The sequence below is a fragment of the Miscanthus floridulus genome, chromosome 18 (genome assembly GCF_019320115.1).
Source record: "Miscanthus floridulus cultivar M001 chromosome 18, ASM1932011v1, whole genome shotgun sequence".
Classification (NCBI taxonomy): Eukaryota; Viridiplantae; Streptophyta; class Magnoliopsida; order Poales; family Poaceae; genus Miscanthus; species Miscanthus floridulus.
In genome coordinates this window covers 56,606,714-56,631,303 of record NC_089597.1, presented here as the reverse complement: position 1 = coordinate 56,631,303, position 24,590 = coordinate 56,606,714, and the positions used below count along the sequence as shown (strand labels likewise).

Sequence of the window (24,590 nt, the reverse complement as noted above, 5' to 3'; positions counted from 1 at the left end):
AGATGCCATTACCAAATTTATTACTTCAATTGACTACACAGCACCAGTATGCTAGAAGAACCTAGTCAGCCACTATATCTCCCCAAATTTCAAAAACTAAATACTCAAACATCAAATCAAATATTCAAAACATCCAGTAAATTGTTGCTTCATTCTCAAACATAATGTGTAGTTGTTACCTCGGCCTGGGCGCAGCAGGTTCCAAGTGAGGAGCTAGCGACTGGAGCCCGTTTGCGGCAGCGGCGCCTTAGGCACGTTCACGAGCTTGTGCTAGTTGGCCTCGTAGTCCACCACTCTGCGCTCAGGGATATAGCCCGCAGTGTGAAGAGCTCGGTAGGCCTCAGTTGTGAAGAGCCGGTGTAGTGTGAAGAGCCCATAGTTGGGCACCATAGCCGGCGCGCGCGCTGAGAACCACGGCCGGGTAGGTTACGACGATGAGAGCGGCCGCCGTGGTCGGCAGGCAGGCGGGGGAGGAGGATGAGAAGGGGAGGGGTCGGGGATCTAGGCCGCTACATCGGGAGAGGTCCGGCGGTGGTGCGGAGAGGGGGCGCGGGCATCGGGACAGGTCCGGGAGGAGGCGTCGGCGGGGCGGCGGGAAAAAAGGGTAGCCTGACGGCGTCAGAGGAAGAAGAGAGCGCCCTACATTAGGTTTTCACTCGTGCGCCCGTATTTATATTGAGGACTATTTCTAGGGGCGGTTCTTGATCCAGCCGCCCCTACAAATGTATTTGTAGGGGCGGTTCCTGATCCAGCCGCCCCTACAGATATTTTCTATTTTTTAAAATTATTAATTCTGTATTTTTTATATCACAAAAACATAAAGTAATATAAAAACAATTGAATATATGCACAAATATAATATTTTGTATTATTCTATATATGCAGAAATATATATAAACACAATTGTAGTCAAAACAATATAGAAACAAAAAACAAAAATTAAAATTTTGAATTTTAAAACTTTGACTACAATTTTATGACATTAAATAAAATAAAATGAAAATGTTGTAAACATAAAAGTTGTATAACTCATCAACATGTACAATTTTTATTTTGGTCATCTTATCATGTGACTTTGTTTGAACGATTTAAAATTTGAAATTCAAACAATTTCAACTTGAAACAATATTTTGAAAGTGTAAATGATTTCAGATGAAAAACTTATGAATACTAAAGTTGTAGAACTCATCAATATGTACAACTTTTATTTTGATCATATTTTCATTTGACCAAATTTAAATAGTTGAAATTTTGAATTTCAATAAATGACAACTTTAAACAAGATTTTGAAACCTTAAATGATTTCAACAATAAAAGTCGTGAACATAAAAGTTGTTGAACTCATCACTATCTACAACTTTTATTTTGGTCACTTCTTCATGTGATAAAGTATTAGTAAACATTGTTCACAAATTCACATATGACTCAGTTTCATGAACTATACGAGAAACATGTTGATTTGTGAACAATGTTTACTATCACTTTGTCAGTTGAAGAAATTATCAAAATAAAAGTTGTATATCTTGATGAGTTATACAACTTTAGTATTCATCACTTTTTAAGATGAAATCATTTAATGGTTGAAAATCTCATTCGAACTTATCATTTTTTTAAATTTAAAAATTTGAAGTGCTCAAACTTAGTCAAATAAAAAGAATGACCAAATCAACACACTAACTTGATAGGGCAAGATTTTAGAAAATTTTAGGAAAAAATCATCATATTTGGAGTTAGTATGAGGAAGAAAAACTAATTACAAATTTTACCCAGAGATTAAAAAGAAAAATCACAACTGTTTATGATGATCAATGACGAACAAGTGTGATTTCTCTTTTTAATCTGTGTTTGAAATTTGTAACTAGTTTTTCTCCCTCATACTAACTCCAAATGTGATGGTTTTTTTTCCTAAAATTTTCTAAAATTATGCTCTATCATTTTAGTCTAGTCATCTATCTTTGTCACTAATTTTGAACAATTCAAATTTTAAATTTTAGAAAATAACAGCTTAAAACCTGATTTTCAAACACTAAATGATTTCAGCTGTAAAGGTGATGAATACCAAAGTTGTATAACTCGTCAAGATCTCCTACTTTTATTTTTGTCATTTCTTCATTTCATAAAGTGTTAAGTGATTTTATAAAGTTTTAGTAGTAATAGAGTGGATGTTCAAATAGTCATCTGGATGTTGCAAAGGGTAGTCTCACACATGCATAAATGTAGTCTAACACACATACAAAAATATGTAGTCTTACATACGTACATAAATATAGTCTCACACATATGCATAAATGAAGTCTTACAAACACACACTTACACAAACACTCCATGTTCAACAACTAGCTAGCCCGCTGTAACGACTTTCTCCTTGACACCTTTCCGCTCCCATGACATTATGTCTTTGGGGAGGTTCTTTTCCACAACACTGATCTTCTTAGGAAAGTCTATGAATAGCGGCATCTCATCATAGTTATTGTAAGCTTCAACATCATCCACGCCATCAACTCCAATAATGGCCCCATTCGCTGGTCTGAAACTTGGTTGAAACTGGCTGAAAACACTGTTCCGGCTGAATTGTTGTGAGAGAAAAACACTGTTTCGGCTGAAAAAAGAAGTCGAATAAGCCGAATATGTGGTAAGCCGAACAGGGCCAATGTGCTGTTTCCCGGAGGCAACCACGTGCTTTGTTTTCTTCTTCTGAGGGAGGTTACTTTTTGGGTCAGACATATAGAAAACTTGTGTGACACGTGATGCGAGCACCCAAGAGTCATCTTGGTAGCCTAGATTCTAAAGGTCCAGGACTCTCAATCCGATCTCATTTAGTTGGTGTTGTTTGATCCAGCGGCATCAAAACAGGGCCACCATTATATCCCTTCCATAGTCAAGTTCCCATATCTCTTCAATGATGCCAAAGTATTGGATCTTTCGCCCCAATCCATCGAGAGCCTTTATTCGAACGCCGCTGTTTTGGTTCACATATTTATTATCCTTTGCGAATATAGTACGTATACCCATTGATGTCATAAGCATTCCAAGATGTCACTTGTCTTAATGGCCCGTCCATCAACCTACTGATGGTAATAGAGTCTATGGTTTCTCTAGGCGGTATATTTTGGTCCACCAACCATGTAGTTAGTCGTTGCTTGTGTTGTTTCATGACCCAATCATCCGAACAGCCATTTCTCTCCGCCACAATGATAGCTAAGTGTTCATCAATGTACGGTTGCATCAGTTGTGTACTCTACAAGACACTGTAATGCGCCCGACTCACCTCTTTGTAATCATGGTCGATGAACACTTTTCTACCACTGGTGTCCTTCCCAGCCAGCCTACCCTTGTGATGAGAATCGGGTTTAACAATCTCTTTCTGTACTTTTAGGTACTCTTGATAGCACTCGACGACTTCTTCAGTACTGTAACCCTCTATCATGGAGCCCTCTGGGTATGCTCGATTATGCACGTATCGATTTAGAACCGACATGAACCGCTCATAGGACTACATTTCATGCAAGTAGCAAGGGCCCAGCGCCTGCATCTGATGAACCATGTGAATCATGAGATGTGGCATTATATTAAAAACAATAGGAGGTAAACACATCTCCAGTTGGTTTTGTGTCTCCACCATAAATTCATGTAGGTCACTTAGCTCTTGCTTACCAATCATCTTCTGTGAGATCTTTGAAAAGAAGTAGCACATGTAGGTGATGGCCATTTTTAAGAACTCTGGCTTTATAGCCCTGATTGTAATAGGTAGAAACAATGTCAGCATCACATGGCAATCGTGAGCCTTGCAGTGCGTTATTGACAAGTCCTTCATCGACACTAGCTTCTTCACATTTGCTGAAAACCTAGTCGGGACTTTGATCCCCCTCAGGAAAGTACATACAGCTCTCTTCTCGTCTGGTGTTAGGTTGAAGCACACCATGGGCAAAGTGTATTTTCTATTAGCCTCAGGTACCGGGTGAAGCTGTGGCATCACGTTTAGCTGCACCATGTCTTTCCGTGCTTTCAGACCATCCTTTGACTTGCCTGTGTCCATCAAGGTAGCAATGAGACTATCAAAGATATTCTTCTGCATGTGCATAGCATCAATGGCATTGGAGACCTCCAAGTCTAGCCAATAAGGCAAATATTGAAAGAAGATCGATTGTTTCTTGAAAGGTATGCCTTCGACAGGTGTGCTTCTATCTCTGTTCATCCCATCCAGATTCTTCTTTCCATAGACGATGCGTATGTTTTTCACCATTCTATACATGTGTTCTCCATTATGACGTCTCTCCGGAGGGGGTTTAATCTTCGGGGCGTTGTCATAAAATCTAAAGAATAATTTGTTGTGGTACTTGTGACTTGTCTTTAAGAAACGTCGATTCCTTAGGTAAACTATCTTCTTGAATGCCTCCAGGTACACCCATGTAGTACCATCTAAGCAAACCAAGCATCACGTCTTCCCTTTGATCTGTCCAGACAAAGCAAACAGCGTGGGATAATCATTGGTAGTAACAAATATTATTGCTCTACATATGAAGTCCTTCTTTCAGAACGCATCATACATCTGCTCCCTATGCCTCCATAGCCTCTCCATTTCTTGCATCAAAGGCTCGAGGAACACGTCTATATCAATGCCGGGTTGTTTAGGGCCAGAAATAAGAATAGTGAGGAGAAGGTACTTTCTCTTCTGACACAACCATGTTGGGATGTTGTACATGGTCAAGATCACTGGGCATGTGCTGTGATCACTCATCCTCTCATTGAATGGATTCATTCCATCGATGCTCAAGCCAAACCGTACATTCCTTGGATCATCGCTGAATTCTTTGTGCTTCTCATCAAACCTTTGCCACTGACAACAATCAGCCGGGTGTGCAATCTTATCATCATCCACCTTGCGCTCATCATCCGACCATGTCATGAGTGCGGCTTCTTTAGAGTTTAGGAAAATACGTCTCAAGCGATCGGTCACTGGTAGGTACCACATTACCAAGGCAGGAATTCTTCTCTGCTTTGCATCATTGCCTAATGGAGTGTCCTCTAGGGGCTGAGATTCTTGTACCACCTTTTTTGTACCCTTCTTATTCCTCTTTTTCCCCATGGAGGCTTCGTCCCCACCGTAAAGGTCATTGTTCTTGTACCGGCTGGCCCCACATTGGGGACATTTATTCAGTGACTTGAATGTTTCGTCACGAAAAAGTATACAATGGTTGGGGCATGCATGGATTTTTTTCAACCCCTATTGTCACTGGACTTATGACCTTCTTCGCTTGGTATGTGTTGGCGAGAACTGAGTTTGGTTGTGGCAGCACCCTTGACAAGAGATGCAATAGATCATTGAAACTACAGTCTGACCAGCTGTACTTAGCCTTCAGGATGAGCAGCTCAAGTACAAAACGTAGCAATGTCTAATGTGTCGGACAACCCTTTTCAACACCATACACAGTCTCATTCGATGCTTTTGTTATCCTTTTCAAATTTTCTAGACCTTTCGGGCTATTTAGTAAAATCTCTGGTCCAAGGGCTCGAATCATGTCCTCCAAATCATCTTTATCCCCGACACGTGCTCTACCATCATTATTAGCACCACCTTCGTTGTTACCATCCCAACCACCAGCATCACCACTTTGTTCATTGTCAAACTCGAAATCCATTCGTGCATCAAAGCTCTGCTGAATATTAGAACAGAGATTCTATGGTTTGGTCGTCGTATTCCTCCTCATCCTCGTCGTTAACAATAACCGTTTCACCATGATGAATCCATACTGTGTAGTCCTCAACAAATCCTCACATAATCAAATGTGATCTGATCATAGTCACATCTGTCCATGCCATACGGTTCTTGCAATCTTTACAGGGGCAAATAATTGTATCCTTATTCTCTTTCAATGTGGTTGCATGTTTCTTTGCGGCTTCAATAAATTTATCCACCTCTTCACAGAAACCTGCCTTGAACCTTAACGAACCATACATCCAAGAGTTCCTGTACTCCATCTTTTACAACAACAACAAAATAAACATTAAAGGACTACTTATTCAGATATATATAAAAATGAATCAAATTAATAATTACTTGAGAATAATTATATATACTTCAGAAATATATGAATATAAATCTAATATAGTTACATGAAGCATACAAACACACATGGTAGAGAAAAATTAATTAATGGCCCATTTATCCATAAATAATTAAAATACATATTTATTGATTATAATAAACAATTTCAAAGACAACAATTAGCAATAATTATACTTTACCCAATATCTTTCATACAAACCCTAGTTCAATTTCATCAAACATAAATTTACAAAAACGAAATTAATAAAAAAACTAAACCCAAGATCTAGATCCACATGCACATGAAACATCCATAAAACTAACTAATTATTCACTAAAATCAAGAAATATGGATCAAATAAAGGTATGATCTTGTTCCCCTCCATAATTTACCCTAGTATATTTAAAAATTGGGTCTAATTTGCTTTATAAGTAGCTCAAGCATCATAGAAGAGAGAGAAAAACAAAACTCTAATTACTCACTAACCAACCATTAAAACTTCAAAAAAAGTATGGAATAACATTTTCTTACCTTCTACAACCTCTCCATCAAAGGATTTAAGACCAAAACATTTCCCCTTATTAGAGCAATTTTTGGAAGGTGCTCAAGGCCTTCCCACCTTTCTTTCACGGGTTTGAGTGAGTGACCTGATGAGGAAGAAGGTGCTGCAGCTGTATTATATGTGGGTCATTTGTAGGGGCGGCTGATGATTGAGCCGCCCCTACAAATCGGAGCTATATATACGGGGGTATTTGTAGGGGCGGCTCAATCACCAGCCGCCCCTATAAATAGCAACTCCAGGGGCGACTGGTAATTGAGCCGCCTCTACAAATCAGACCACATTTGTAGCCGCCCCTGTTGTTCCATTTGTAAGGACGGTTGGTGTCTGGGCACCCGAGCATGTCACTATAGGGGTGGCTTTATCACCGGTCGCCCTTATAAAAAAAATTTAAACTGTTGCTAAAAATCGTTTTTTACGTAGTAGTGATGTCCTTGTATAATTACACAAGTCCTTATTTACCCTGCAGGTAGGTTCGTTGGAATTCGATCGCGCATACGTACTCGTCAGGTGAGGGGCGCGAATGGAGTGGACGAGCAGCACAAGATAAGCGATTTAATTCTGTTGCAATTTCTTCCCTATTTTTTGTAATCCTTTTGTCATGACTTGTTTGTAAATTTGCTTGAACAATGTTCGGATATGCATTTATCTGGCTGATAAGATTATTTTAATTTTCACTTGGCTGAACCCTGATTTGCTGGCATTTTCCCCTTCTTGATTCCTCTACTTCCAAGAGTGTGGCTAACTGATCCGTCTGTTTCTGAAATTGCAGTGCTGGTGAAGACTATGTGAACAAATATTGTTCCTTGCAATCTTTGGAAGGGGATGAAAGACACAGAGTATAGCAGAAATAATATTATATTGCTGATGACCTTACTTTTATTAGGAGTGTGCTCGTAGCAGATTGCTGTAACATAATAGTCTCCATATAGAAGATGCTTGCAGAATCGTCAAGATTTTTGTTGCCGCTATTATTGCCATGGATAATGTTTTTTTTGACCTGAAACAAATATAGTCTTTTTTTATGCTATATAATTTGGTTGTTTTAGTTTGCATATATTTCAATTCTAATTTGTATATACCTGAAGTTTGTCGTAGCATTACCACGGACATTATACTAGTAGCTATTAAAATTTATGAAAAGGTAAAATATAAATAGATATATAACATTTTTATTCTTATTTTACTATTAACGTCCGATAGTTTTTTCTTCTCCCGTTGCAACGCACGGGCATATTTGCTAGTAGTATTAAAGAGGCAAGATTTCTTGCTACACTAAATTTTCATCCAACCTAATAATCTTGAAGCGGTTCGGCTTCAACAATCATGCAACCATCTGTTTTTTTTTTTGTTTTAAAAGATGTTTCCGTCCGCGCCGCGTATCCTTGACGGCTTCTTTTTCGTTTCTTTACGTCAACCGAGGCATGCGGCGTGAGGATGACTCCTGACTCAAGTCCACCACCTGGATACTCGGTTAGTATTTTTTCCTTTTCTATTTTTCCCTTTCCACATATAATTCATATTTTAGTTGATTACTAGCAAACATGTCCGTGCATTGCAACGGAAGAAAAAAAATCTATCAAATGTTCATGAAAATCGAGAACCGAAACGATACATATCTATTTACGTTTTAGGTTTCACTCTTTCTATAAAATTTTAAAGCTATAATTTATTAATTTTACGATAACTATGACATTCATAACATAAGCTAATTTTATATCATCATTTTAATATTACATTGGTACATGCATATTAGACACATTTATTTAGACTGATATGGACACAAACTGCTCTAGATTGTAGTTCACGATTTGATTAGGATCATCAGCTAAATCAGACTATAATAAGATCAGTTTTCTTTCTAATCAAAATTGCATCAATAACTTTGGTGGTGTAAATATCTATTTTTTTAAGAAAGAGATGAATTTCAACTGCTCATACTATTATTATTATATCTATTGTTTGTTTTTTATTTTTGTATGATAAAAAATGAAAATAGAATGGAAAAAATCATATGGAAGTTAACGACAGATGCATTTGAATGTGGAAAAAGAGGATCGTGAAAAAACATAAGCCAATCGGATAAGGTAAAGGGGGCAAAATTTCACAAAGGGGGGGGGGGGGGGGGGGCAAAAAATTAATACAAAGAAACTTCTCACACTAATAAGAAAACAGGAAAACAAAAATAAAAAGGACCAAAACCCAAAACTCTTTGTGGTTTGATATTATGATAAGCTTTGTATAATTTCTATTTTTATCCTTTTCTATTTGATTTAGGATTCCTATTCAAGTTGTTCAGGATGGAAGGGATCTATTTGGATTAGTATTAGTATTTGTAGCTATCTAGGTTACCTTATCTATGTGCATAACAGTTTCTATATTCGTAGAGTTAGTTAGGGAGACCATACTAAAAAATGGGTGCAGAGAAATTTTGCATATATATATATATATATATATATATATATATATCTCATTCTTTCCTTTGGAAAAGCAACAACAATGCATTTTTTCTTAAAACTGAGTAGTTCCATGATTCCTCCTTTTTAATCTATATCTATACATAATACTAAAGATGCAGAATTTCTACCATCAAATCAAATTTTCGTCCAACCAATAAAAAATATGTTGTCTGCTTCTTTTTTTCGTTTCCGTCTCCTTTTCTTCTTCCGTTTCTTTTCTCCCGTTCGGACTTAGGATGTGTTCCGTACGTACCGTGTCAAGTCAAGTGCTGCCCACTCTTCGATCCTGGCGTCCTCTGCCTCCCTTTTTGTGATTTTTTTCTTTTTTTTTCTTTTCAGATACGTAACTCTATTTTTCTATCATTAAAATAATAAACAGAGTATCACGGGTCTTAAAAATTTGACCGTTACCCAATAAATAAATATTTCTATCGCTAAGTTTTGATGTAATTTTGACTACGAATAAATTATTTTATAACATGAATCAGCCAATGGCCTAACTAATCAAACTGTAAACTAAAATCTTGAGCCGTTTGCTATCATCCAATCTAAGCAAATTAAATATTTCTCCAAGTTATCTGCATATACCAGTGTAAATCTCAAAGTTGTTCGTATATAACGGTGCAACTCTCGACATACAAGGGCTAACATGTGGAATCGAGAGAGGTCTTGGTCATACTTCATAGTTAACAACAAAGAGACCAATTCTGACTTGATGACGACTAACCCCTACTAATTTTAATAAGATATTAAATTACATATTTTTATGAATCCTCAAAAGAAGTCATAAAAATTGATATCTAACTCTATCAACATATGAATATTATGAAAACTAAAGTTGTGATATATTTATGAGTAAATATTTTTATGCCTTAAAATGAAATAAAATATATTTTAATTCAATATATAATTAATAAGACATTTTCATATTATTGCTAATATTTACTTATATTATGGATGAATGATCATTAAATAAAGTACAACTTTTAAATTTCATAGAAAGGTTAAAAAGTAAATAGATATAGAACATTATTGTCCTTGTTCCACTAAAAAGCCCGTTCGTTTGTGATTGGTGCAGCAATCACTCACAACATCAAAAGTAGCACCTATAAGAATTAAGCGGTTGCAGCCGCTGCACTGTGCAGCAAGCTAAAGTGAACAAGTCAAACATTTGATAGTTTTTTTCGTCTCCTGTTGCAACGCACAGGCAAGTTAGCTAGTAAAGATTGTATTTAAATATCTCCAGTGAACTTGGCGTCATAAGTATATTTTCCTATTTTTTCTAGACATTTATTTTAACCATCCTCTACTCCTCCCCATCTTCCCTTGTCTTATTGCAAAGCACGAATTTGTTTGCTAACATAAGTATTTTTTTTAAAACTTCTCCGTGCATAATTTGAGTTCTCGTTCTGCCCTGCTTGGCTGATAAACCATGGCTGAAAGTACTATTGATTGATTTATTGTGAGAGAAAAATACCGTTCATTGGCTAAAAAAGTACGACTTATAAGCTAAGCGAACATGACGCTATGATCCATCATTACAAAACTATTACATGGAGCTATTGAGGATCAAGCAATTTCATGTAATATGTACAAGATGTTGAACCAAATAAAACTAATTTTATGTAACAAACCGGGCATACATTTCAGATTTTAATTTATTAGACACACTTTCTTTAGAATATAATTTTTTTGAGAACTAGATAAGATATTGGAACAAACAAAGTATACATTTTTTTTTCAGAAATTCATTCAAAGAGAGTACTGATGTACACTTATATAGACAGGCAGGCTGGTCAAAACCTGTTCCCAACAATGAATCTGATAACAAGTTTAAGAGAAACAAGATGCTTCAACAAAACACAGAAACCCTAAAGGCGAGTACCATCCATTTTTTCATGTATTATTAGAAGCACCCATAGTTGTCCCCCATCGATGGCTGCTGATCTTAATACTGCATAAATACACAAATTTTCTAAATATGAATACATTGGTTGTCAAACCAATAATCTGCACTCGAGGAACTAGTAAAACCAAACACACAGACCAACAAATTGCTTTAGATAAAAAAAGCAGGCAAATATATACTGACTTATTGTATGCATCTCCCATCATTTTACAACCAGGCAACCACACTTTTTTATTGGAAAAGCATAATTCAGAACAACTCCTAATTCAGAAAAGCATCTCCGTTTACTTAGCATAATATATCATCCTAAATTCTTATATTTTTATTATACCGAAATTGACAGATCATAGAGATTAGCAATGTTCATGTAGGTGGTGACAATTTTAGTCTCCCAGCTCATCCTTCATAACAGGTCCTAATAGGCGAACAGGTTTCTTGATAGATCTAACCAATTTTACGAATCAAATGATCCATAACAAAAAGAAAATTTAGCACAACTTTATGTTATATTGCGATAATTTACTCTAAAAAAATGACTATTCTTGTACAAATATATCATTCTCCATATCCATGCATGCTACTAATAAGTGAAATACTGGCAAACCTATAGAAATTAAAACAGTACAGAATTCAAGATGGCCTGGGACACGCGAGGAAATTACCTGGAGTGCAGAAACTAATGTAGGGAATAATATTTACAATGTGGCCATCAGCATCAGATACCTTCTTTACTTGACCAGACTTGAGATCAATAGCCAAGACGCCATCATCACGACCAGCCCTAATGACAAAAACACCGGCAACATCTGCGGCAGCAACGATGTAAGGTGAGGACGAGAGGGCAGAAACAGGGAGAAAACTCTTGAGGTCAACAACTCTATGCCGCGTCCATGTCAATCCACCACTTGGAGTCGGAGCAGACTCCCTCAACCATATGCAAAGAGAGAAATCATCATGCACCATGGCGAATCCCAACGCATCATCCTCCACTGACATGAGCACAAGAACGGTAGACACTTTGCATATCGGCGGTAGCCCAATAAGCGATAGTTCTTTCTTGTCCAAATCGTACTCCAGGATTCCATTGTTCCACCTTGGGCGGAAGTAGAGCGCATTCCCAACAAGGGCACTGTAAGTGCAATGTAGCTCAACATACCTAGGATCCTCAATAGAGGCTGGCTGGCTCCACTCATCGGCCTCTGACGAGTAGACGTAAGCATTAGAGAACCTGCTGAATATATTTCCGCCTACCAAAACCACTGTGAAGTGTGAAGGGGCCATCTGATGGGCACTCCATGTGGTTGCAGCCCGGCGTTCCGCAGAGTAACGCGGCGTTCCAATAGGCACAGAGAGAGCAAGGGAGCCACAGCTTGGGCAGCTTGTGCACCACACCGGTGGCCGGAGTCAAAACGTTGAGCTCGTTCCTTGCAGGGTTACTCCGGGCGGGTTTGTAGTAGAACAGGATGCGGCCATGCCGGGCGTCCAGGGGAGACCAGGTGAGGCAGCTGGCATCATACGGGTAGAAGGAAGAGGTGGGCAAGAAGCGGGTGGTGGTGGCAGGTGAACGGCGGCGGACGATGAGCCCGAGCATGGGGGGCGTGCGGTGGAACTGGCAGAATTGGCGTCGGAAGCCGGGATCCATGACGAGACGACACCAGCACTTGTAGACCAGGGCGGCACGGACGAGCTGCGCCGGATTGTCCGACAGAAGGCGGAGCACGATCTCTTCCACGAGCTCATCCATCAGTACCGGCGGCTGGCTTTGTGGCGGTGGCGCGGCCATGCTGCTCGACGCTGGCCGCGGGTCAGATCGGTGCAAAGGCGAGGGTTTGGTCATCAGGGTTCCGTCAGTGCTAATGTGCTATTTTATAGAAAGGGACGAGACGATGGGAATATGAGTCCGACAGATCTCACTGAACGCGACCGGATCCAAGGTTTATGCCAAAATTCAAATCCCGAAAGGCTTTATTGGCAATGCGATTGGAATACGAGTCTGACTGACAAAGTTCACTGAATTCTATATTGAATCGAATTTGAAAACACTCGAAAATATATTTGAAAACTCTTGACACACGATGCATCCATCATACATGTTTCCGTTTACATCAAGGTTTTAAATCTCCGGCTATAGCTTCCGCTATCTCCGGCTATAGCCATTTGAGAAGGATTTAGCTGAGATTTTTCATATACAAGTTAGCCCTTAGCTGCCGTTATAGCCTGCTATAGCCCGTTTTAGGACATAGATAGCTAAAAGGCTTACCCAGCTATTTAAAACATTGGTTTACATACAAAAGAAAACATAAATATATTCGAAAATATAAACGTACTTGAACTTGAACTGAGATGACATGGCTCGATCGGCATATATATGTTTCACGAGCTAACCAACGCAATTTGCTGATTACATTGCTTGATTACTCTTCGAACGCAAAGGCAGTGGCATCAAAGGTGTCCGAGAGGCCGGTACCGGTCTTGAAGGCCACCTTCTCCGGGGTGGCCTCGGGAACATACACCTCGACGACGCTGAGCCAGAGCATCAGCTCCTTGGTCTTCACGCCGGTGACCTTCCTCAGCTTGCCCTTCTCGGCGATCGCCGTCACCTCGGAGGCATATGACACCGTCTGCTTGATCTTCTTGAAGGTGTGCTCTACCTTCTTCTTCCCCTGCACCAGCCACAAGAACCCCGTGTCACGGTCGTACCCAAACTCCTGGATGTCCTCCATTGGAAGCAGGCCCTTGGGGAGGCCGAGCTCCTCCAGCAGCTCAACGGACTTCTTCCTGCACGCGGCGTCCCCGGTGACAACCTCTGCACTGGTGCGGTGGCTCTCAATGGCCTGGGACGCCATGGTTTACAAATGGAGCTGTGAGTAGCGCCAAGAAAAGAGACTGTCGTTGTAAAACTGTAGCTGGTTGCTCTTGAGAGTGATGATGTATTTGTGTGATGGGAGATGGAGCTACAGCACATATATAGGCAGACAGCCTACAGAACGATGAGAAGCACTGCAAGACAACGTACATGCAGTCTTGTTTGACTTGGTTGGCAAAGCACGTTGAACTTAGACGAGGACCATTGTGGTGTGCTTTCAGGTCCGGCGTGCTGAACTACGAACTTGACCGTTTCTCTACGTATCTAGCTACTTGTAAATTAGTTTAAACTCTACACGAGTAGCTAAGTTGGTACCTCATTTTTTTACACCGTTCGATTTCTCTCAATAAATTGTTAGTATTTTTTTTCCACCATTATAATTTTTTATTTAATTGTTTTTTGAGGCAAATTTTTTATTTAAATTTAGCCTTGTCTCAGTTTAACTGAAAACAGGGTCCACTACTCTAAATTCACAATCAGTGTACCGGTTCACTATAATATATTTAAATTTCTCCTTTTATAACGACTGTATTTAAAAATCGCCGATTAACGTAGTGGCATAAGTAAATTTTGCTAATTATTTCTCGATACTTATTTTAGCTGTCCTCTGAGTCTGTAAGAAAATCGGAAATCAACTAAAACATCAAAGAGCAATATAATGTTACAACATCGACATGGAGCTCCATTCTCTAAGGGAAAATACTATAACATTAACACTTCCATTCTCAACCGGGACAATACTAAAATTAATACTTATGAGTATTTTTTTGCGAGTAAATACTTAAAGTATTTAACAATACAAAATAATATGTCTATATAGCAACAGAATGTTGGGCATGTTGCGCGCTTAGAGCATCTCCAAGAGTTCCTAAAACACTGTCCCAATCTAGTATTTTTAGCAAGATTGAAAAAAAAACATCTCCAACAACTCTTAACCCCACCTTCAAATCTTTTGGCACTTGGGAAACCCAGCCCCCAGCGCGGAAAAATGCGCAGAGTGCCGCGTCCGTGTATCCTGCTCGTGCGAGGTTTCCAGGGCGATCTCTTCCATATACCAGACTACGTCTTGGAAGCTGATCTTTGCTGACGCATCCAGCCAGCCACAGCTGGCTGCTGGCCGTCCTGGGTTGGCCGAGCCTGTCGTGCCCTGGCCGACTACTGGCTGCCTGAGGCCAGCCGTGGCTGGCTGCTGGGCGGGTGTGGCCTAGCCAGGGGCCGGCTGTGGCTTGCCCAAGGCTGGCTGTTGTTGGTTGATGGATGGCCATATGGCCTAGACAGGGTCGATTGTGGTCTAGGAAGGATTTTTCAGAGGGGAGACTAGCTTCGGCAGCCGGCGTCATAAGGGCGAAAGCGGAATGAGGAGGTAGGCAAGAAGCGGGTGGCAGTGGAAGGTGCATGGCTGTAGATGATGAACCCGAGCATGGGGGCGTGTAGTGGAACTGGTGAAATCGGAGCCGGAAGCCAGAATACATGACAAGGCGGCACCCGCGCTTACATACAAGGGCGGCACGGACGAGGTGCAGCCACGCGGGTTTGTCCGTCGGGAGGCGGGGGAGGATCTCTTCCACGTCCATCAGTTCCGGCGGCCAGCGTGGTCTGCGTGGTGACGGTGTGCGGCCATGCTGCTTGATGGGCGAGCGTTTGGTCAGGGGTTCCGTGGGTGCGAGGGGTTATTAACTTATTATATGGTCCGTCCGGTTCAACCAGGTCGTATACTCGGAGATTCTATATACGATGGGAACACGATGAATTGTAGACGGAATAAAAAAATTGCGAAATACTCCACAGTACAGTACAAACTCACACACACGATACATCATACATGTTTGGTTATAAAACAAGAGATAAATACACACGGCCGTGCAGCACCAGCAACGTAGTACTTTTAACTTAACTAGATTACTGTCCGAGCGCAAAGGCAGCAGCATCAAAGGTGTCAGAGAGGCCGGTGCCGGTTTTGAAGGTGACCTTGTCCGGCGAGGCCTCGGGAACATAGACCTCGACGACGCTGAGCCAGAGCATCAGCTCCTTGGTCTTCACGCCCATGATCTTCATTAGCTTGCCCTTCTCGACGAACGCCGTCACCTCGGAGGCATAGGACACCGTCTGCTTGATCTTCTTGAATGTGTGCTCGACCTTCTTCTTCCCCTGCACCAGCCACATGAACCCTGTCTCGCGGTTGTACCCGAACTCCTGGATGTCCTCCATTGGAAGCAGGCCCTTGGGGAGGCCAAGCTCCTCCAGCAGCTCAATGGACTTCTTTCTGCACGCGGCGTCTCCGGTGATGACATCTGCACCAGCGCGGTGGCTCTGGATGGCCTGGGACGCCATGGTTTATAAATTGAGTTGTGAGTAGGGCCAAGAAAGAGACTATAGTCTATATGTAGCCGTAAACTGTATATAGCTAGCTAGCTGCTGTTGAGAGTGATGAAATGTTTGTGTGATTAGGGATGGAGCAACAGCACATATATATGCAGGCAGGCAGCTTGTAGAGACTACAGACTACAAAGAAGCAGTGCAACGAATGGTGCAGTCTTGTTTGACTTCGTTGGCAAAGGGGCGTTGAACTTAGTGAGGACCATTTTGGCGTGCTTTCCATCCCGTCCGGCGTGATGAGCTACAAAACTTTGACCGTTTCTCTACGATCTAAGCTCCAATGAATTGTACATTATGTAAATTAGTTTAAACTCTATACGATTAGCCACATGTTGGTATGTCATATTTTTATACACCGATTGATGTCTCCCAATAGATGGTTAGTATTTTTTTAACCATTGTAAAATCTCTCTTATTTAAATTTAGCACAGTAGGTCCATATTAATCCTTCGGTTGCCACATCTTTGTCATGTGGTCTTCTGCCGGTTTAACTGGTAAAAGATACTGAAAACAAGGTCTAAACCACTATAGTGAATTCCAAATCAGTGTCGCCCACCAGTTAAATGTGGTACCACTTAGCATGGCTTCACTTCACTAGTGAAGCTATTTTTCTTCTCTAGCTCCACGAACAGCTCCCCAGGTGGAGCTAGGGCTATTTTAATGAACTGTTTGAGAAAATAGCACCTTATTATAGTAGTTGAAAATGCTAAAATGACTACAATACCCTTACTCCTCTTCACTCCTCACTATTTTCCTTACTTTTTTCATCTTTCTTCTTTCTCTCGACACCTCCCTAATCTAGTTTCTCCCAGTATCTTAAACGACCTCGCTCGTCCCTCCCAGTGGCCCATGCGCCCAATTTTGGCAGCTCGCGTGCCTCCCTGGCGGCCACGCGCCCTCCCGGACGACCCACATGCCCATTGCAGCGGCCACGTACCCTGGCGCTTCCATATGGTTGTGCCCCATTCGCGCCACGGTGGCCGCTGCGCGCCTTGCCTTGACGGCCGACGGGGAGTTGTGCCCAAGCCCTTCCTCACGCTCGGTGGGGGAAATCTGACATCAATACTTAATGGGGCCCATAGGCGTGGGTTGGAGCCAGGTGAAGCCACTATTTTTGGCTCATCTCAGCCCAAAATTCTGTAAGGGTAGGATTTGAGGGACTCTTTGGGTGGAGCTGTTCCATTTTACCTCGTTTGGTGGTGGCGCTATGCCAAATGGGGTATATATTTAAACTTTAGTCATTCTCTGACTCCTTCCCCTCTTCCCTTTGTAGTATAAAAAATCAAAAATCAACTCACGACTATGAAGCCAGCGAAATCTCAGGCAACATTGATGCCCGGGGAGGCCAAAGTTTTGAATTCAAACTCAACAGGCTCTTCCCTGGATTTTCGTTCGGCCCAATCTAGAGCCCAATAACTACAGCGCCCACCTGCTTGAATTGTCTAGGACCATGCCATTCTAAGAGAGATTGCACGCAACCGGTCCGCTGCAATCATTGCTTCAATTACGGACACGTATCCTCCGTTTGCCTTTCTAAGCAGCGTTATCGGCCGGTTTCCCGTTAGGAAGACGAAGGGGCGTGTAAGGAGCATATATACACTGTTGAACCCCCCAATCTCGACTCCTCCGCCCCCAGTCCACTGCCATGCCACTCCCTACAGAAAACCCCAGCGCTCCCATGGCCAACTGGGTGGTTGATCCACTTCCGCACGTGCCCGCTGGCTTCATGCTTGAGGATCCAGCGCTCTGTCCACCGCTTCGCCATGAAGTTTGGGTGACCGGGTGCTACGCCCTCTACAATGAAGACCTGGCGATCATCAATCTTCAACCGCCGGTCCACAAGGAGGATTTAGAGCATCTCAAGACTACACTTCGTACCTTCTTCCACGATGTCCATCAGGTTTGCACTATTGAAATTCAGCCATGTGCTTTAGGAGATGCTTATGTCAGATTTAGTAGTTCGCTTGAGAGCGAGAGGTTCCTTGGTCTCGTATTCAGATTTGGAAACTATGCCATGTCAATCATCAAACATGATGAAGCTAAAAATGCACGCTCCTTGATCTGGATCGTGTTGCTTGGGTGTTACTTGTTGGTTTTCATGAGGACCTGAAGATTGCAGTTGTTATTGCTAAGGCAGTTTCAGGTTTTGGCATTTTAGTGCATTGGCATGATACAGAGAACCTTGCTAGGGTTGTAGCTAAAGTCTATCTTAATGATGATGCTAAGATCCCTGACTCTATAAAACTGGACATCGGCCTCCCTCAGAAAGGAAGATCTTTGGACAGTTCCATGTTTTGTTCTAAAGGAGAATGTGACTGAACTTCAGGATGAAGAGACTTTTGTTATAGTGGGGCCTCTGCACCCCCAACCCCCATAGCTCCCCAAAAAGCTCAAGGAGACTGTTGCAGATGTTGGTGAACCAGTGCCCCTTGCCATGATCCCATCTCCTGGCAAGAATGTTTCTCCTCATCTCCCAAGAGAGATCCATGAAGGCATTGGTCAAGGCTTCCTCCAGATTCAGTCTGAGACTGTTTCACTGCACTGTTGGAGAAAGATGATTTAGATGAATAATCTCTCTACTGTGGCTATCAGTGCACTAGCTAGTCCTAGGGATGCTGCATAGTACTTTTGTTAGTTGCTCTAGCTCCTCAGTCCAGTGTGTGTACTGGCTAAATAAGAAACTGTATCGCTATACTTGGTGTCTCACAGCACCTCTTGGAGCTCTTATTCAGACTATGTTCTTATGTTATGTTCTCTTAATGGTGATGCTAGTCATGTTTCTATTTACTATCATTGTTTAGATGTTGATCTCAATGTTCAGAATGCTAGCTACCTAAATGTTTGCATTTCTCATCTGAATCCTAATTGTCCCCACTTATTTGACACTTTGCTGCTCAAACATATGAAAATTCTCCTGCATGGTTTTAATGGACGGTAATAATAATAATAGATTTAGTAAGATTTTTTTTGAACATTAGGAGAATCAATTGTCAAGAGAAATGGGATGCAATGAGAGACAAAATCAATGAAAGTGCTTGCCATGTTCTCTGTTTACAAGAAATCAAAAGAGAGAGCTTACCAGTTTCTACATCAAAAAATTCTGTCATAAAAACTTGGATAAATTTGCATTCTCCCCCTTTGTTGGTGCTTCATGCGGTCTCCTCACTGTCTGGAATAGCAATCTCTTTGATGGCAGTGTTGTACAAGCTAACTCTTATGCAGTCACAGTTAGATTGTTTTGCAGGCTTGACAGCATAACTTGTTTTGTTACAAACATTTATGGTCCTGCCAAATCTTTGAAGAAATAGGGAGTTGTTACATGGCTCATGAACCTGGACTATTCTAAATTTGAGGACCGGGTCCTTGGAGGTGATTTTAAACTTATTAGGAACCCAGGAAATGTAAATAAGCCTGGTGGTGACATCACTGAAATGAACATGTTCAATGAGCTCATTTCTGATTTAGATCTTGTTAATATACCATTCAGTGGCAGAAATTATACATGGAGTAATATGCAAACTGATCCTCTTCTGGTGAAATTTGACTAGGTATTCACCTCTTCCACTTGGACACTCTCCTTCCCTGCAACATTTGTACAACCTCTTCCAAGGCCTATATCTGATCATATACCCTATGTGCTTCACATTGGAAGTAGTATTCCCAAATCTAAAATGTTTCGGTTTGAAAATTTCAGGGTTGATCATCTAGGCTTCTTAAAAGTAGTGAATCTTCATTGGAACAGCTCCCCCTTCTTTGCCAATGCAGCTAAAAATCTGTCAGTAAGGTTAAAACAGGTTAGAGCATGCCTTAAAACTTGGAGTAAGAAACTGTCAAATTTGAGTAAACACATCAATAATTGTGATTGGGTCTTGCTTCTATTGGATGGCCTAGATGATCAAAGGCCCCTATCTAGACTTGAATCTGCCTTTAGAATCTTAGTCAAAACCCAACTAACCACTCTGTTGGAGTCCAAAAGAGCTTGCTGGAAGCAAAGAAATAGTGTGAGATGGGTCCAACTTGGGGATGAGAATACTCATTTCTTTCACACTATGGCAACAATATCTCACAAAAGAAATTTCATTGTCAACCTCTCTAATACAGATGGCACTATTGTAACAGATCACGAGCAGAAAGCCAATCTTCTGTGCATAGCTTTCAAACACAGATTAGGTGTTTCTGAATTTACAGGTATGGTTTATGTCGACGAAATACGGTCGGCAATCTACCTAGGCATATGCTCAAGGTAGTAGATTATCGACAGATAGGTGCGTAAGCTACGAATGAGATGGTGACGCAAGACAAACATGAGGTTTTATCCAGGTTTGGCCGCTGTGAAGGCATAATACATACGTCCTGCGTCTGATTGTATTGCTGTGTGTAAATGAGATGATCTTTGAGCGGGGTCCCCTGCCCGCCTTATATAGTCTGGGGGTAGGGTTATAGATCTAGAAACTAATCCCAACCAGTTACAATTGCCATAGGTGGCTGGATAAGGATTCCTATTCTAACCGACTAGGATCTTGCTTGATCTCCAAGTCTGCCTTGATTCCTTGCATGGGACTCCGAGCAGATCTGCTTAGCCGCGCGTCGTCTTCTAGTGGGTCAGACCCCCTGGTCCAGGCCGGCCCAAACCTACCCGTAAGGGTATAGGGGTTAATACCCCCACAGCTAGTCCCCGAGCACCATGTATTATGTTGCGACACGCCGTTTGATCTTCTTTGGCTAATGCGGTCTGTCTTCATGTCATCTCCAACTGGTTGAAACATTGACCAAGCAAATGTGCCAGTATTCTGGTCAGCACAGAGAGCAGTAGACCACGATTATAGCCGAAGATTCCGGTTGTCCGAAGAATGCATGGTGCTTTAAAGAAAAAAGAAAAAGATTTCTTTCCTGATCAAGTGTCCCAGTTGTATTTCTGAAAAGAAATATAAGTGACCCTTGTACAGTAGTAGTTATGGCCAACAGTCAGAGTGTAGGGGTCGATAAAATAAGCACATTCACCGCAAGGTGAAGTGTGCCCACTTAGTCCTCGAGCCTAGTAGTAGGTGACGTAGACACGTGGTTCTAGGGTCTAAAAAGAATTCCCAGTTAAGTTGAGAATCCAATCATCGTACAAGCGATACGAGCTGCACCGATAGGTGCATCGTACCGATGTAGTCCCCGAGCTTGCTGGAAGGCGAGGTATCAGCCTTGTAGCAAGGTCAAGTGAGAAAAAATAAATGCCTCTCAACTGTATGTGAGTACAAATCACATGTAGCCGAGGAGAACGGTCCTCGAGCAATGGTCGGAGAGTGGTCAGGGCGGTCCCCGAGCGTAGCATGGGGAAAACGATAAATCCCCGAGAATAACCGTAGTCGGGACAGTCCCCGAGCACAAAGGTAGTCGGGATAGTCCCCGAGCACGAGGGCGGTCGAGACAGTCCCGAGCACGAGAGTGGTCGAAACAGTCCTCGAGCACGATGGTGGTCGGGATAGTCCCCAAGCACAAGGATAGTCGCGACAGTCCCCAAGCACGAGGCTGGTCGGGACAGTCTCCAAGCACAAAAAGTGTGGCAAAAAACCATATGCCACTTTTACTATTATTTTATGTATGTATTTATTTATTTGTTCTGACAAGTCCAGTCTAACACATCTGGTCAAAAAAGTAGACGGGTATAGCACGTCATACTGCCTTTTTGTCTTGTCAAGCAAACAGTTGCGTGGCACCTGTCAGTAGGTGCGTCAGCGTGGGCCCTCCCACACTGGCAAACAGTTGCGTGAAGGAGGCGGGAGAGTACGCAGGTGCACATGTGCTAAGCATGGTACGTGCTCACTACCCCCTGATTGATCTCAAGCGCCTGGGGGCTGGATACCCAAAGGAGGTAGATCCAGACAAGGCCAAGGAGCTACGGATGACCCAGCTAGACTTGTCGGCAAAAATAATTAGCGATATTAACCTGTGTGGAGGTGCGACATCACCCGTACAAGGAACACCGTCAACAAGTCAGCTGGGAGTGCCACCATCTTCAAGCCAACTGGCGAAGCCTGCGGTCTCGACCAGCCAGGCATCGGTGGGGCCATCTTCTTCAGCTCGATCAATGCTAGAGTCCTCGAGACCCGAGACCCGAGCACGATGTCAGGCCCAGTGAGCAGCAGGCGCTGCGTGCCCCGACCAGCCAATAGTGTAGGCTATAGATGTAGAAGAAGATGTAGTTGGGTTATTGTAAACTTGGACCTTTTCAAGCAAGCTTGTAATAACGTACTTGTATATCAACGTAAGCTTGTTTGTTTTGTAGAAAACGTGTTTAAGCTCGGATATCGTGTTGATGTAACTAAGTAAGAACATGTTGACGTTCTGTTTAGTTGTACTAGTTTAGTCGACACATCATCCTAAAAGGTTTGTATGGCCCTAGTTTGTCTTGCGATCGGAGTGTGAGGTGCATAGCTTGTGCACACGTAGAAACACACAAGTCAAACCAGAGAGCACCTGCCGATCACCCGTAGCGTAGAGAGCGGATCCCATGCATGTGTTGGGAGGAACCAAAGACAGGGCCTGCTCCGAGAACCCGAGAAGGAATGGTGGTCAGTTTTAACTGGTAGAGTTAGAATAACAATAGACTTTGAAGTGACACATTAGAGTGGTCGGAGGGCTTTATTGAAATAAATCAAAAGTACAAGAGGGGTACATATCTTAGTAGCTAAGCATAGAAATGCCTAAGCTTGTCGATGTGCTAGGAATTGGGTACGTCTGTGCCGTCTAGGCGAGCTAACCTTTAAGATGTAGGGCGTGTAACCTCCTTGATCATGAAGGGTCCTTCCCATGGGGTTGCAAGTTTGTGGACACCAGCCTGATTCGTCTTCCACTTCAGGACCAAGTCCCCGACCACGAAGAACCGCTCCTTGACGTTCTTGTTGTAGTATCTGCGCAAAACATCAAGATATTTGGTTGTACATATGCAAGAATCGAGCCGCTTCTCTTCTGCACTATTCACTTCTAGCTCCCACACTTCATTGGCCTTGTCTTTGTCGAAGTTCTCTACCCATGCTGATCTGAAGGCTATATCTGCTGGGAGCACTGCCTCAGCGCCATAAACCATAAAGTATGGTGATACACTGGTATTGCGACTGGGCTGGGTTCTGAGACCCCAGACCACGGCTGGTAACTCTTTGAGCCATCTTCTAGGAGCTTTGTCATTCTCTCTGTACATCCTCTTCTTAAGTGCGTCTAGGATCATACCATTTGCCCGCTCGACCTATCCATTAGCTCTAGGGTGTGCCACCGAGACGTATTTTACTACTTTGCTCCTTTCATCGCAGAAGTCCCAAAAAGTGTTCCCGATGAACTGAGTACCCAGATCAGTGATGATGCTTTTGGGTATGCCAAAGCGGTGGATGACCTGGTCGAGGAACACGACAGCCTTTTCTGAAGATGCCTTGACCAGGGGCATGTACTCTATCCACTTGGAGAATTTGTCGATCAGCACAAAGACGCTTGTAAATTTTCTAGGGGCTAGTTTGAAAGATCCGATCATATCCAGTCCCCAACATGCGAAGGGCCAAGAGGCTGGTATAGTCTGAATCTCATGTGCTGGTACATGGATTCTCTTAGCGAAAAACTGACAACCTTCATAATGGCGGACTAGCTTCTCTGCATCAGCTATGGCTGACAGCCAATAGAACCCTGCTCGGAAAGCAATGCTGACCAGCGTTCTCGAGGCCATGTGGTTGCCGTAGGAGCTAGAGTGGATTTTGTCTAGGAGATGTTCACCATCCTCCGGGGTTATACACTTCATCAAGATTTCCTCCTTCGTGTTCTTGTGCCACAATTTGCCATCGATGAGCAGATACTGCTTACTGCGATGCATCAGGCGTTCGTTTTCTATCCGATCGGTGTAACCGCTACCATCTATCAGGTACTTGATGAAAGGTACTCTTTAGTCGGGCTTCTTAGTGGTCAGAGGTGGTTTGGTGGTGTTTAACGCCGGAACTGTAGCCACCAATGGCTAGTCTAGAGGCTTGTCGACCGTGGAATCTTCTTCTTTGATGGAGGGCGTCAGCAGGTCTTGAACAAATATGCCATGTGGGACTTTTGCTCAGGATGATCCCAACTTTGACAGCGCATCTGCTGCTTGATTTTTGTCCTGGACCACATGTGTGTACTCGATGCCATAGAACTTGCCTTCCAGCTTTCTGATCGCTTTGCAGTATGCGTCCATCTTTTCACTGGTCGTATGCCAGTCCTTGTTGAGTTGGTTGATGACCAGAGTTGAGTCTCCGTAGACGTAGAGACGCTTGACACCGAGCTCGACTGCAATGCATAGACCGTGTAGGCATGCTTCGTACTCGGTGGCGTTATTAGACGTCAGGAAATAAATCCTGAGGACATATCGGAGCTG

At 42.3% G+C, this 24,590-nt stretch overlaps 3 protein-coding genes across 3 annotated transcripts; all 3 read right to left on the bottom strand.

The window, feature by feature from the left end:
• Positions 1-11,510: 11,510 nt before the first annotated feature.
• LOC136523884 (uncharacterized) lies at positions 11,511-12,757 on the bottom strand. Its single transcript, XM_066517416.1, has 3 exons — positions 12,226-12,757; positions 11,637-12,173; positions 11,511-11,578 (listed from the first exon to the last, which is right to left on the bottom strand). The coding sequence occupies exons 1-3, from the start codon at positions 12,755-12,757 to the stop codon at positions 11,511-11,513; spliced, it is 1,137 nt and encodes a 378-aa protein (XP_066373513.1).
• Positions 12,758-13,388: 631 nt separating this feature from the next.
• LOC136519834 (uncharacterized protein At5g01610-like) lies at positions 13,389-13,869 on the bottom strand. The gene has a single exon (XM_066513212.1). It carries the CDS (start codon positions 13,818-13,820, stop codon positions 13,389-13,391), a length of 432 nt encoding a protein of 143 aa, XP_066369309.1. The 5' UTR covers positions 13,821-13,869.
• A 1,822-nt stretch (positions 13,870-15,691) lies between these two features.
• LOC136522979 (uncharacterized protein At5g01610-like) lies at positions 15,692-16,201 on the bottom strand. Its single transcript, XM_066516764.1, has one exon. The coding sequence runs from the start codon at positions 16,169-16,171 to the stop codon at positions 15,740-15,742; it is 432 nt and encodes a 143-aa protein (XP_066372861.1). The 5' UTR covers positions 16,172-16,201; the 3' UTR covers positions 15,692-15,739.
• Between the last annotated feature and the right edge of the window lie 8,389 nt (positions 16,202-24,590).